At 54.9% G+C, this 14,298-nt stretch overlaps 1 protein-coding gene across 1 annotated transcript; it reads left to right on the forward strand.

Moving 5' to 3' along the window:
- The first annotated feature begins 2,765 nt into the window (after positions 1-2,765).
- On the forward strand, positions 2,766-14,155 carry PYGM (glycogen phosphorylase, muscle associated). The gene is made up of 20 exons (XM_033119240.1): positions 2,766-3,103; positions 4,143-4,244; positions 4,339-4,417; positions 4,508-4,611; positions 4,970-5,101; positions 6,815-6,926; positions 7,013-7,095; positions 7,495-7,638; positions 7,972-8,064; positions 8,300-8,446; positions 8,580-8,743; positions 9,026-9,140; positions 9,653-9,754; positions 10,061-10,208; positions 10,517-10,575; positions 10,704-10,845; positions 11,284-11,491; positions 13,214-13,348; positions 13,556-13,622; positions 13,740-14,155. Exons 1-20 carry the CDS (start codon positions 2,861-2,863, stop codon positions 13,887-13,889), a joined length of 2,529 nt encoding a protein of 842 aa, XP_032975131.1. The 5' UTR covers positions 2,766-2,860; the 3' UTR covers positions 13,890-14,155.
- The last annotated feature ends 143 nt before the right edge of the window (positions 14,156-14,298 follow it).

Below are 14,298 nucleotides of genomic sequence, written 5' to 3' on the forward strand. Positions count from 1 at the left end.
GCAGCTCGAGGCCCTGAAATGGAGGAGAGACAGCAGGCTGTCATGGCCCTCGGAAGGGTAGCAAGCACCAGCTTTTGTGGTAGAATGGGAAGAGATGGGGAACTCTTCCCCACCTGCTTGGAGACACCTGGAGTGGAGAGCAGGGGCTCTGCATGACCCTGTTATGGAGGACTGTGCGCCCCTTGTTCCTGTCTGCTGTTGCTGCTGCTGCTGCAGTGTCCCCACCCCTGCAAAGCTCAGTGAAAGGAACGCCGGTGGGAAAGGTCAGTGCTAGGGCTCTGTTACTGAGACCCAGCCAAGTGCTGGGGAGAAACCCAACATTGGTCCAGGGAAGGAGGCAGGATTTCTGGTGAGAAACGCAGTCAGACAAACAGCCTTGAGTTAGTTCAGGTTGGAAACGGGTGTTTTCAGGGTTCTCTAAAATGCACATGCAACACGGGGTGGTGAGGGAGCCCAGAGGGCGTGGGGAAACGAGAAGTAGGGCAGTTGGAGCCTTCCAGGTTTCAGCCTGCCAGGCTGGGGCATGCAGAAGACAAAAGCCTGGAAACAGTTGGGGAACACTGACATGACAAAGGCAGTTCAAGTTCAAAGTACATCTGTTTCCCAGTAGAAACAGGACATGTCCCAGTTCAAGTGCCTTTAGTTAGAGGAAGAGTGAGCACTAAATTGATGGGAAGACGGCCCTTAGGGCCAACCGCTGGAAAAGGATTAATGGGGGGAGGGGTCGGGGGCAGGATAAAAAGATGGGAGTGGTCTGTTGGGAGCAGGTCCTTCCTTAGTGGCAGGGAAAAAGAGTCTTAGGACCCTGTCAGCGCAAAGAAGGTTTAGCTCGTGTTGCCACAATTGGGGTGTGACAGGACCACATCCCTAAATGGTGAACCTTGTCAAGGGATAACTGCCAAGGAGCCTCCTGAGCTCTGCTCGGAGCAGCCAGCCTTCCACAGAAACTCCAGGCCAGGCGGCCGGGACCAGGGTGTGGTATGGGGTGAAGCTGTGCAGAGGTACAGCCTGAGGGCGCTGAGGATGGAAGCTGTGAAGAGACCAGAGTGCCACCAAACGTTTTTGGAAATCTAGAAGACTTAAAAGAAATTGGAAATCGAGAAAAATGAAAAGATCTTCCGTATTCCCATTACATCTGTGTAGGCAGTTTGGTCTTTTCTTCCTGTTCTTTGCTTCCACTTGGAAGCCTGGGATCTGTGCAGTGATGCCAGCTGGGATGGGCAGAACAGGGCCTGGGAATCGGAAGGCCTGGGTAGGACTTGCACCTTGGCCCCTGCACTGAGCTGTAGTTCCCAGGCGGGGTCTGCTGTGGCTTGGAAAGTCCTCGGGAACAGCTTGGCCTTCTCAACCAGGCTCTCAATTGCATCCTGCAGTTGTTCAGGCCTCTGACTGGCTTCCTTGGCCCTCAGACCAATACAGCCAGTTCTTGCCCTCCGCCGGTCCAGTGCCCTGGGAGGCCCAGGCAGCCTTTGAAATAACACAAGGCCCTGGGCTCATTCGCTCAGAGAAGAAAGTAGGGGTTGGCCTCCACAAGATTAGGAGGCAGCAGCTGGAGGAGACGGATTTATATTATTGAGAGTATAAATTTGATGGAGTCCAAAGCTCAGAAAAGTATAGCAACCAGCCTAAGGTCACACGGTAAATTGGTGCTGGGGCCAGTCCATGAGCAGTGAGTTGGGGGCCACGAAAGCCTCCAAAAGAAGGGCCTAGAGCTGCCAGGCCATAAAGATGAACGGTGTAAATTTCCTGGGGTGCAGGGTCTCCCATTTTACAGGTGATGTCATAGCGGTGAACCCTGACCCACTAAGTCCCTGTCTAGTTGGTGGCCCCAGGTGGAGGAGTGAGTGGGAGAAGGCCTCCACAATCACCTGGCAGCTGCATCACAGGAAGACCTAGTACCATTGGCCAATATTATGGGTGGGGATGCTTCAGTTTCTGCGGCCCCTGTGGGCCCACAGGACTACAGTTCCCAGGGGCACCTGCTCCAGGCTGTCGCCCCGAGCCAAAGTTGGCCTGTAATCTGACCATCCCTCTCGAAAGGTCACTTCAGAGCTCCTTGAGGGACAGCAACAGGGGGAGCTCAGAGTTACTCGGCTTTAGTAGGGGGTGGGGTGGGGGCACTTGCTCTGCCTCAGGTGACATATCCCATGTCACCCTCTGGGACTCAGGGTCCTGGTCCCCCTTCTCTCAGACGCCCAGTGTCCTCTGCTAGTTGCACCTCTTCTGTTTGGGGCACACTGACTCTCAACTCTCAGCCCTTCAGCCTACGGGGGGGTCCTGTCCCCTCTCGCCACAACATGTGGCCTCCCCAGTAGAGTCCAGCTAATGACAGCGCCCCAGTGTAGGGCCACTATGGAAGCTTGACCAGAAGTCACCCATCCTGTGATTCGCAGTCTCTGAGCAAATGTCTAAAGCAACCAAGCTGCTCTGATGAAGGCTGGGCCTCCTGACATCTGCCCCCTTTACACCCCCATCAAACCAACTCTCCTCCCCCCGCTGCATCTGTCTCTGATCCTGCAGAAGGCAGGGACGGGGACAGAAAACAGAAGACCCCACTGTGTGAGTCCTGGAGGAAATGGGTCAGCACAGGGCTGTGAATGAGCCAGGCTGGGCTTGGCCAGGCCCTGTATGGAGCTCGGCCTGTACTCCCCAGCCCTCTCCCCTCTTCTCCTCTCACCCCTAAAATAGCTCTCAGCTGTCAGGCCAAGACCCTCCCACGGAGGGGGGAGGCGGAGCATGCTGCCCAGAGCCGGGCTTTAAATCACCAGGCGCCTGGGGATCTTCACTCCCTAGCTGGAGGCACCGCTCAGGCCGTCTGTCTGCCCAGCCACCAGTCAGTCCGGCCCGCCCTCCCGCAGCCATGTCTCGGCCCCTGTCAGACCAGGAGAAGAGGAAGCAAATCAGCGTGCGTGGCCTGGCCGGCGTGGAGAATGTGACCGACCTGAAGAAGAACTTCAACCGGCACCTACATTTTACACTCGTAAAGGACCGCAATGTGGCCACCCCGCGAGACTACTACTTTGCACTGGCCCACACTGTCCGTGACCACCTCGTGGGCCGCTGGATCCGCACGCAACAGTACTACTATGAGAAGGACCCCAAGGTGCTGCTTGGGATACCCTGGGCGGGGGGGCCCTGCCAGGGAGCTGGGAGTTCTTAACCAAGTGGCGGCCCCTTCCCAGGGTCAGGGTTTTCTGCAGCAAAATAAAGGGTCACTCCAGGTTTCTGAGGTTGGGGGATCTAGGGGTGCTAGGTGCAATGGATGCAGGGGCAACCCAGGGGGAAGAGACTGGGGAGAGAAGCAGATCGGGGGGCTCAGGTCAGAAGGGCTGGTTGCAAAGGCCCAGCTCCCACTCAGCGTGGAGGGGCTGCTGGTGGGCAGGAAGACTTGTGGGTTAGACTAGAAGTGGAAGAACGCGTCACTGAACATGTGTGTGGTGTGTCTGGGCAGCGGGTGGTGCTCCACTGGGGCAGTGGGATCAAGTGTCTTTTGGGGTCATCAGTAAATGTCAGCAATCTGACACTCCTGGGCAGGGTGGGGGAGGGGCAGATGGGTGGGGCAGGGAGGGGACCCAGGAAACCAGGAGACCAGGCCCCATCCACATCCTGGGTCCTGGCGCCTCTCCATCCCCTTCTTGGGGCTGAGGCATGAGGGCCAAGGGGAGCTGGGCACTGCAAAGACAGGAGGTGGCTGACTCTCGCTGTGAGTCATTGCATGACCTTGAGCAAATGACTTTTTTTCTGAGTTTGGCCTTCCCCTTTCAGGGAGTCCTTGGAGGTACTTATCTATGTCCTGACTCCCTGCTGGGCTGTTGGAAGGCTTGTGTGCGATGGGAAGGGTTCCCACTTCGCCCAAGCACCTCAATGCCTGATGTAGATATGGCTAGCCCCGTTTTCCAGATAAGGAAGCAGGCTCAGAGAAGAAAAGTGATTTGTCCAAAGTCAGAGGAAATGCTGGGACCAGAACCTTACCTGTTGGTCCCAAAGCTTGGGATGGAGAGAAAGAAAATGGAGACAGAGCTGGGATGCTGGATAACTTGGAGTGGGGCAGAAGGTGTGAGAGGTGTAGGCCCAGCTGGGCCCAGCTGAGTGCTGGTTGGCAGCGCTGATGCCCTCCCTCTGGCCATCTGTCTCTCTGGCAGAGGATCTACTACCTGTCTCTCGAGTTCTACATGGGCCGGACGCTGCAAAACACCATGGTGAACCTGGCCTTGGAGAATGCCTGTGATGAGGCTGTCTACCAGGTGTGAGGAAGGTGGGGTGGGGCAAACCTTAGGGATTGGGGGATTCGCCTGCTGGCCCTTGACCCTGACTGCTGCCATCCTCTGACCCCTCTAGCTGGGCCTGGACATGGAGGAGCTGGAGGAAATAGAGGAAGACGCGGGGCTGGGTAATGGGGGACTGGGCCGGCTGGCAGGTAAGTAGACAGGGTGGCAGGGAACAGGGTGGGCAGAAGAGGGTTCTTTTGTGCTGGGTCTCTGACACCCACCCTCCTGCCCACCCCTAGCCTGCTTTCTGGACTCCATGGCAACACTGGGCCTGGCTGCCTATGGCTACGGGATCCGCTATGAGTTTGGAATTTTTAACCAGAAGATCTGCGGGGGCTGGCAGGTGAGCAGCCTTGGGCCCTGATTTTGTGGGGACCCTCATTTGCTCATCCATCTCTGGATAGACCCAGAACCAGCTCCAGCCGTGATGAAAAGCATCCTTGCCCCTTTCTGCTGGCCCCCAAATCAGCTGGTCACTCCTGGAACAGGTGGTTCATACCTGTGGAACCTCTTGAACTCACATACACATACCATGTCCCACCAGATACCCCACCAGACCAGGGGCCCACCCCAGAGCCTTTAATTTACACCCTGTATAGGACACACCAGGGACACTGCTCCTGCCCTCCCTGCCACCCATGCTGGTGTGAGTCTGGGTCTAATGCTTCCTTCCTTTCTTCCCTGACCTGCCTTGGGATCAGATGGAGGAGGCTGATGACTGGCTTCGCTATGGCAACGCCTGGGAGAAGGCCCGACCTGAGTTCACGTTGCCTGTGCACTTCTACGGCCGAGTGGAGCACACCAGCGAGGGGGTCAAGTGGGTGGATACACAGGTGAAGACAAAGCCAGGGAATGCCAGGAGGACCCAGCCAGGGGAGAGGAGAGGAGGAGGCATCTAGAGGAAACAGGGAGATACAGGGAAAAAGCCTGGAGGCTACTGGACCCAATGCTATTTTACAATTGAGGACACCAAGGATCAGAGAGGTTAAGTGACTTACTTGAGGTCACACAGCGGGAGCCAGGAGACAGGATCAGAAGGGAGCCAGGCCAAGTGCAGAGACTGGGAGGAGGAGAGAGGCTGCCCTGCTCCACCAGTTTCCCCTCCCCTGACCTGGTTCCTCTTCACCCCACAAGATTCATCAAAGAATAATCATAGTGACTTGACTTCCCCACACATCTGAACTGGAGGCTTGACAGGAAGCAAAGCAACAGCCCAGAAAGGGGAGAGGGGAGAAAATCAAAGCCTGGAGAGGAGGATTGACTTGTTCAAGGTCACATAGCAAGTCTGACTGAGCCCTAAAGCCAATCTAGGTGTCCAAATCCTAGCTCAGTCAGTCCTCTTGCTGTAGCTGCAGGTCGTCAGCCTCCAGATGGCTGCACAGAAACCTCTAGGCTTTCAGAATTGGGCATTTGTTCTGCTGTCATCCACACTAAGGTCCAACAGAGACTCTGGCTGCCCGCCTAGCTGTCGGTTCTTGGGCCAGACCCTCCCCTCTCCGAGCTGCAGCTTCCACTTGGCTCCAACTGGGGCTACTTAGTGTTGGGGAGGGAGGAGTGGATATGCCTCCGGCCCAGTGGTAGCAAGAAGTTATTGGCAGCAATCATTGATGTTTGCTAATTGTGGAAGGTGGGGCCAGCAGTAGTCACTGCTAATTAGCCCTGTGGTCAACCAGGCATAAGCCCCTTGGATGGACTTGACCTCTGTGACCCCTCTACCCAGGCCCTGGGATCCCCCAGCCCTTTTATGAGTCCAGAATGTTCTCAAGGTTGTGCTCAGGCCAGGCGGGCCACTCACCGCATCACTGCAGAGTAGCCACCAACAGGGGCGCTGGGCTTGTCATTGACGCCTCCCGTAATCCTCACGACAGCCCAGCAAGTGGGGGGCGGGCTGGAGGTATGGGAGACACTGGAGGTGTCCTCTTTTTTTTTTTTTTTTTTTTAGTTATAGTTGACATTCAGTATTACTTTATATTAGTTTGAGGTGTACAGCATAGTGGTTAGACATTTATGTAATTTATGCGGTGATCCCCCCATTAGTCTAGTACCCACTTGGCACTATACGTATTTGTTGCAACATTATTGACTATATTCCCTATGCTGTACGTTATATCCACGTGACTATTTTGTAATTACCAATTTGTATTTCTCAATCCCTTCACCTTTTTCACTGAGCCCCCCAACCCCCTCCGATCTAGTAACCATTAGTTTGTTCTCTGTATCTATGATTCTGTTTCTATTTTGTTTGTTTTTTAGATTCCACATATAAGTGAGATCATATGGTATTTGTCTTTCTCTGCCTGACTTATTTCGCTTAGCATAATACCCTCTAAGTCCATCCATGTTGTCACAATGGGGGTGTCCTCTCTGCATGGATGAGGTCCAAGAGAGGCTGAGGTGTTTGCTTGTGGTAGCTCAGAACTGGGCCTAGACCCTGGGGTTGGGTGTTGGTGGAGTGCAGGGCAAAGCCTGGAGTTCCAGCTCTCGGGGCCCCACAACTCAGGCACGGCAGATGTCCGCTCCTTACACCATTCCCGCTGCCCCTGCAGGTGGTTCTGGCTCTGCCTTACGACACTCCCGTGCCTGGGTACCGCAACAACTTCGTCAACACCATGCGCCTGTGGTCTGCCAAGGCCCCCAACGACTTCAACCTCAAGGATTGTGAGTTCAGCCTGTCGTTAGCCGCCCCTCCCACTCCAAGCCGTGCTCAGGCCAAGCCTGACCCTGTCCCTACTTCTGTTCCTCAGTCAATGTTGGTGGCTACATCCAGGCTGTGCTAGACCGCAACCTGGCGGAGAACATCTCTCGTGTCCTGTACCCCAACGACAATGTATGTCACCCCCGGGGCTTGGGGCAGGAAGCCTGTGTGCATGGGAGAAGGCAGGAGAGGGGAGGGACATTCTCTGGTGTGCTAGTCACACCCAGGGTGTATTGCTGTCCCCTGTGTGTCCTGTTCGTCCCCCTTGTTAAGTAGGAGGATGCCTGAGTCCTGGGGCAGCAGGGTAGGGTGGGGACCCTGGAGAAGCTGTTCCCTGGGGATGCCCACAATACTCCTGGTGTGTATATGCCCCTCTCCTGACACTATCCCAATCACTACTTCTTGGTGGGAGATGGGGGCAGTTGAGGACTCGAGGGGCTTGGGGTGGCTGGAGTCTCTCCTGGCCACACCCACAGTCATGTTAGACCACGCCCACCACCTTGACTCCGCCCTACCTTACATTGTCCCCAGTTCTTCGAGGGGAAGGAGCTTCGGCTGAAGCAAGAGTACTTTGTAGTGGCTGCTACTCTCCAGGACATCATCCGCCGCTTCAAGTCCTCCAAGTTTGGCTGCCGGGACCCTGTGCGCACCAGCTTTGATGCTTTCCCAGATAAGGTACCAGGCCTCAGGGAGGCTGCCCTCTCTGCCTGCTGTGATATGTGCCACACTTTCCCTTCCATCCTCAGCCTGCCCGCACATTTTATAGATGGGGAAGTGGAGGCTGACAGCGGGGTGGGGGTGTGAGGGTGACCTGCTCCGGATCCTCAACAAGACCTGGGCTTCCCTCTTGCCAGTGCCCCACAGCTGCCCCCATAAGAGCCTCCATCGCCAGCTCAGCCCTACAACCATGCCAGGCCCTTGGAGGGGACTCTGAAGGAGCAAAGGACAGTAACCATGGCCTTGGTTTGGAGCCCAGACTGATTCTCTGCCTGCCTGCCCCCACAACAGGTGGCCATCCAGCTCAATGACACGCACCCCTCCTTGGCCATCCCCGAGCTGATGAGGATTCTGGTTGACCTGGAGCGGCTGGATTGGGACAAGGTGGGCTCCAGGACCCCTCTACCCCGCCTGACTCGCTCCGCCTCAGGGTTCCCTTCCCAGTCTGGGGAGTGGAAAGATGTGCGTGGACGCCCCACTTAGCAGACAGAGGAGGCCCAGAGGGCGCGTCTCCTAGGACTTGGCACCGCAAAGGCAGGGCCTTTGCTCCTGGCTGCTGAGTGTGTGTGGAGAGCTATAGGGCTTGGGCCCGGGGTCCTGACCCCTTTTCCTCTGCCAGGCATGGGACGTGACGGTGAAGACCTGTGCCTACACCAACCACACGGTGCTGCCGGAGGCCCTGGAGCGCTGGCCTGTGCACCTCTTGGAGACGCTGCTGCCGCGGCACCTCCAGATCATATATGAGATCAACCAGCGCTTCCTTAACGTGAGCGGAGGAGGCGTGGGCAGCGTGGGGCCTGAGACGCTAGTGCGGAGGGCTCTGGGCAGAGCTCTGAGGGCATGGGGCTGGGGACCGGCTTCCTGCGTCCTTGTCCTAGCTCTCGGCTCTCCCGGCACAGCGGGTGGCAGCCGCGTTCCCAGGGGACATAGACCGGCTGCGGCGCATGTCCCTTGTGGAGGAAGGTGCTGTGAAGCGCATCAACATGGCCCACCTATGCATCGCCGGGTCGCACGCTGTCAATGGCGTCGCTCGCATCCACTCGGAGATCCTCAAGAAGACCATGTGAGACCCCGCCCCTCCCGCTGGGCCCCGCCCACTCCAAACCTCTGTCACATGTAGGCCCGTCCCCTCACTGCTCCGCACCGCTGACCACTTCCTCAGGTGGCATCACTTTAACAAGCACCGGAGCCTTGATGTCCAGTCCAGTCCCCAGATGACACCCGTTATACCAGCATCACCCCTCACCCCCAGGCCCCTTTCATCAAGAAACCAAGATAGGGACCTCCAGAAAGAGGCCTTCATCCTACAGGGGTGAGTGGTGACCCCCAAAACTCTATCCTGCAGCTTCAAGGACTTCTACGAGCTGGAGCCTCATAAGTTCCAGAATAAGACCAACGGCATTACACCTCGGCGCTGGCTGGTTATGTGTAACCCTGGGCTGGCAGAGGTCATTGCTGAGGTAAGAGGTCACTGTTTGGCCAGTAGGGGTCAACATGGGTCACTGCAGGGATCCGCTGGGTATGGTTGTGTGGCTGGTTCACTGTAGGGTGCCCAGTGAGGGCTGAAATCCTTGCTATACTTTGTTCCCCAAGCCTTGCATGCAGGAGGAAGGGAACCATTTTTCTATTTGCATGAGGATGTCCTATGAGCTAATTGAGCCTCTGCCTAGGAAGGTCAACTTGGTGGAGTTCACAGTCTAATGGAGGATGTCATCAATAGGTCACATCTAAAGTGAGACTGGCAGGGGACAGAGATTGGGAGCAGGGCTCGAGGTCATTGCCTGTATGAGGAAAAGGCCAGGAAGTAGGTCTCCCGGGGTCAGCTCAAGGTCGGGAGGGGAGGAAGATGGACATTTCCAGAGCTGGAGAAGGAGGAGCTGTCTGCAGTGAACGGGGTTTGACTGACTTGGAAAGGGACTCCTCTGTGAGGGAGGACAGAGAGGGGCATGGGCCTGAGAGCTTCTTCCCACAGCGCATCGGGGAAGACTACATCTCAGACCTGGACCAGCTGCGCAAATTGCTCTCCTACGTAGATGACGAAAGCTTTATTCGGGATGTGGCCAAAGTGAAGCAGGTGAGGAGCACCCTAACCTGGGACCCCTGTGCCAGGCCTGGAGTCTGGGTCAGCAATGGCCGATAGAGCTCATCTCTCCTGCAACTTCAGTCCACTGGTAGAAGTTGTGTGGAGTCCATGGTGGGAAAGCAGCAGACTTCACTGGAAAGGTGCTGACATTGATTAGCAATGTCTGCCCTGATGCAGGAGTGGATAAATACGGCATATGAGCCCTCTGTACTCTACCTTCCTGGGAAAGAAATGAGACTGTAGGATTTCCTGAGGCTGAGGCCTGTTGGTGAGCTCTCCCCTCTTCCCTGCCTTCAGGAAAACAAGTTGAAGTTCTCTGCGTATCTAGAGAAGGAATACAAAGTGCGTATCAATCCCAACTCACTCTTCGACGTCCAGGTGAAGCGGATTCATGAGTACAAACGCCAGCTCCTCAACTGCCTCCATATCATCACCCTGTACAACCGTGAGTGGCAGGGACTCCCCTCTGTCTCCTGGTTCTTCCCACCGTGCACCTCGCAGCATATTGCATGCCTCCTGGTCAACACCTCCATTGTCCTCAGGACAACTCTTGGGACATGGAATTATCCCCATTTCACAGATAGGCAAACTGAGGCTCAGAGAGGGGGAACGGACAGATCTGAGGTCACATAGCAAGTGATCACCCAAGTCAGACCTATTGTCTCCCCTCCTGGGCTCTGGCTGGATGGTACGGTCAGGAGCTACTGCCCGGAGAGAAAACCCAGCTCCCTTCATCCTTCTCTTTCTCCACAGGCATCAAGAAGGAACCCAATAAGTTTGTCGTGCCTCGGACTGTGATGATTGGGGGGAAGGTGAGAGGCTGGGCCACAGACCGTTGCTCTGGTCCTTTGATATCTGGGTTGAGGTCAGCCTTGGCTGGGTTGCAGGATGGGAGTAGGGGGCCGGGCCATGGAGCTGACTGCAGACCCTGCCCCCATAGGCTGCCCCTGGGTACCACATGGCCAAGATGATCATCAAACTCATCACGGCCATTGGGGATGTGGTCAACCATGACCCGGTGGTGGGAGACCGACTCCGCGTGATCTTCCTGGAGAACTACCGAGTCTCGCTGGCTGAGAAAGGTGGGGTGCTGCCAGTGGGGACAGTAGAGAGGCTCTGATTAGTTCAGTGCCCGAAAGAGGTGTTAGTCACCTCTTCCTGGGGTACTTGCACTTTAAAGAAGAATCTTGAGAGCGCGATGCTTAAGCCACCAGGCTGTCCCTGGAATGGTGGAGTTTCTGGCTGGATGGGTGAAATTACAGGGGAGATGGGCCTTGTTGGTGTCCGTCAAATCACACAATAGAGCAGGGTCGGGGGAGTCTGCGTTAGACCCCAGCTGTTCAAGAATCAGCAAGAGGTGGGGGTGGGGTGAGGGAGAGACTCATTTGGTGAAGACTGGAGGGTTGGGGTGGAGGGGACTCTGAAGCTGGCTATGCCTTGGGCCAGCCTAACTCCAGAGTCCCCAGCTTGGGTGGGACTCTTCCCAGCGCTAAACTTGTCCCTCTGCTGCCACCCCGTAGTGATCCCGGCCGCTGACCTCTCTGAGCAGATCTCCACTGCGGGCACTGAGGCCTCAGGCACTGGCAACATGAAGTTTATGCTCAATGGAGCTCTGACTATTGGCACCATGGACGGGGCCAACGTGGAGATGGCAGAAGAGGCAGGAGAGGAGAACTTCTTTATCTTCGGCATGCGGGTGGATGACGTGGACAGGCTTGACCAAACAGGGTATGGGGGGGAAGGGCTCCAAAGTTCAGTCTGTGGGCAGGACACACCAAGGTGTGGTCGCTGGAGGGTAGGGCTTGGAGCAAGAGGCGTGCCTAGGAAGGCTGGTCCAGGCGATACAAGGCCATAGTTATGCCATGGGGATTCTGGAAAACTCTTGAGGAATAAGGTTAATAAAATGGGGAAAGAAAGAAGTAACACAGAACTGAGGGAAGAGGAAGAGAATATTATATCAATCCTAAGAGATAATATTATTTCTGGAATTGGAAGTAAAATTAAATTCTTAGCTCCCTGGCAGCCATGGCAAAAATTCTGGCATTATGAGGAGACATTTTTCTGGCACTCTATTCTTAAACATTTATTTTAAATCATGATTTCTCTTATCATAAAAGCAGTAATGCTCATTAATTGGAAAAATACAAAACCACAGAGAATAAAATAACTGTCATCCATATTTCATTATCGAGACTGAAAGGGGACAATTCTTTTTTTCTACATATGTTTACATATATATATGTACATGTGGATAGTAAAGTTCGGAGTAATATGTGTACAATTTTGAATCCTGATATCTTATTTAACATTGGAGAGGCATTTTTCATGTCATTAGTCTTCAAAAATATTTCAAATGTTTGTATAGTGTTCTACCCTATGGACACCCTATAACTTATTTAACCAGCTCCATATGGTTAGACAAGGAGGTTGATTTCTCCTATTAGCATAAATATTACTGTAATGATCAACTTTTACATCTCTGTCCACATCTCTTGTTATTTCCTTAAGATAATTATTGGAAGGGACTATTTCTGAGACAAACAGTATGAGTTCTTAAGGCTCTTGATCCATATATTGCCAAATTGCTTTCCAGGAAGTTGGTACTAGTTTACACCCCCACCAACAGTTTATGAGAACTGGCATTAATTATTGAAAGACTTTCTCCTGTGAGGCTTGACTAGAAAGTTCAGACTTGGTCTTTTGGACAGGAGGGAGACGTGAAATGTTTTGAGCAAGGTCTAACATGTTCAGCACTAGGTTCCAGAAGAACAATTTTGGCTGTAGGATGGAGACTGGACTAGAGGAGACAAAGTGCAGGTGGGGGACCAGTGTGGGGGGTGACACCATAATGCTGCAGCAGGCCAGTGCTGGGGATAGGGAATAAGGACATTGTTGAGGAAGTAGCCTTGGTTTCTGGTTGGAAGAGGGGAGGGAAGGAAAGAGATGAGACTGGCCTTGGGGGCGGTTTTGAACCCGGGTGGCTGAGGGATGGATTGTGCTGCCTTGGAAAGTGGAACACTGGAGGAAAGCTTGTGTCAAGCACAGCTACAAGCCCAGTCTGAGTTTAAGGACATTCCTGAGGATACACCTGTTGGCTCCTCCTGGAGCCCGAAGGTGAGGCCAGGATTGAACTTGGGATAGTGGAGGAGAAAGCCACTCACGGACGAAACACACTAGTTAGGAGACAGTGGCATGTGGGAGTGGCATGTTGGTTTGGGCCTTGGCTTTGACACTTCTTATCTGCCCTCTCCAGGCCTCAGTTTCCTCATCCATCTAATGGGGATAAAAAGCCGAGCAGAGAAGGGAGAGAGCCTCCAGAGAAGGAACTCCAATGGCAGCTGTGGGGAGGGCTGATGCAGGCTGACCCTGCGGCTTAGGACTTCCAGGACTTTTTCTGGAGGAGGAGCCAGGATTCCCTTTCTGGGCACTGACCACAGCTCTTCCCTGCAGGTACAACGCCCAGGAGTACTATGACCGAATTCCTGAGCTTCGGCAGATCATCGAGCAGCTGAGCAGTGGCTTCTTTTCCCCTAAACAGCCCGACCTATTCAAGGACATTGTCCACATGCTCATGCACCATGACCGGTGAGCTGGCTGCCCAGGGCTGGTGCAGCTGGGGCTGCTGGGCTGAACAGGGCTTGGCACAGTGGGGCGGCTGGAAAGGGGTCCTGGGCAGTTGGGACTGGCTCCCTTGGAAGCAGCATCACTCTCCAGGCCCCCAGAAGTCCACTGGGAAAGGATAGGCTTGGCCCTTCCCCTGATGGAGCTTCCTGCCTTTCCATTCCCCTCCAGGTTTAAAGTCTTTGCAGATTATGAAGACTATATTAAATGCCAGGAAAAAGTCAGTGCCCTGTACAAGGTAAAGGGTCCTGGGCCGGCGGGGGCTGGCAGGGCTTTGGTGGCTCTGGCTGGGATGAGGAAGAAGGTGGGGGTTCCCACTGGCAGAGTGAGTCCAGAGCTCCCTTTTGGTCTGTAGAACCCGAGAGAGTGGACGCGGATGGTGATCCGGAACATAGCCACCTCCGGCAAGTTCTCCAGCGACCGCACCATTGCGCAGTATGCCCGGGAGATCTGGGGCGTGGAGCCCACCCGCCAGCGTCTGCCAGCCCCTGATGAGACGATGTGAGCCTCCAGACCAGACCGCAAAACAGCCCGAGTCTGTTTGCAATCGCTTAGCCCCGGTTCCTCATCCAGAGAGTGGGATACTGGAGTTAGATCTTTAAGCCTTTTCCTGAAACCCTCATTTCCCCCCCAGCCTTGAGGTCCCAGTGTCCAGAGTGACTGAGGACACCGCTCCCATCCTGTCCTCGGGCTTCCTGTCCCCTCCTACTTATGGGTCTGATCAACTGCGCCCCTCGCCAATAAATTGATTCTCCTTGGTAGCACCCTTAACGCCTCTTTCTGTTGGGAAATATTTTTAGCTCTGGGCCAGCGCAACCGCAGCTGCCTTAGCCCCACCCGCAGCAGGTGCGTCCCCTCGGTAGTAGGGAGCGGCCCGTAGGGGCGGGGCCCTGGACTCTCAGCCCCCTTACCGG

This window comes from Rhinolophus ferrumequinum, chromosome 11 (genome assembly GCF_004115265.2).
Source record: "Rhinolophus ferrumequinum isolate MPI-CBG mRhiFer1 chromosome 11, mRhiFer1_v1.p, whole genome shotgun sequence".
In the NCBI taxonomy this organism is placed as follows: domain Eukaryota; kingdom Metazoa; phylum Chordata; class Mammalia; order Chiroptera; family Rhinolophidae; genus Rhinolophus; species Rhinolophus ferrumequinum.

Bases quoted from the DNA above. Each gene is read 5' to 3' on its own strand.
- PYGM (XM_033119240.1), top strand. From the start codon at position 2,861: ATGTCTCGGCCCCTGTCAGACCAGGAGAAGAGGAAGCAAATCAGCGTG. The intron at 4,245-4,338 runs GTGTGAGGAAGG...TGACCCCTCTAG, and splicing joins GTGATGAGGCTGTCTACCAG to CTGGGCCTGGACATGGAGGA. The intron at 7,096-7,494 runs GTATGTCACCCC...CATTGTCCCCAG, and splicing joins TCCTGTACCCCAACGACAAT to TTCTTCGAGGGGAAGGAGCT.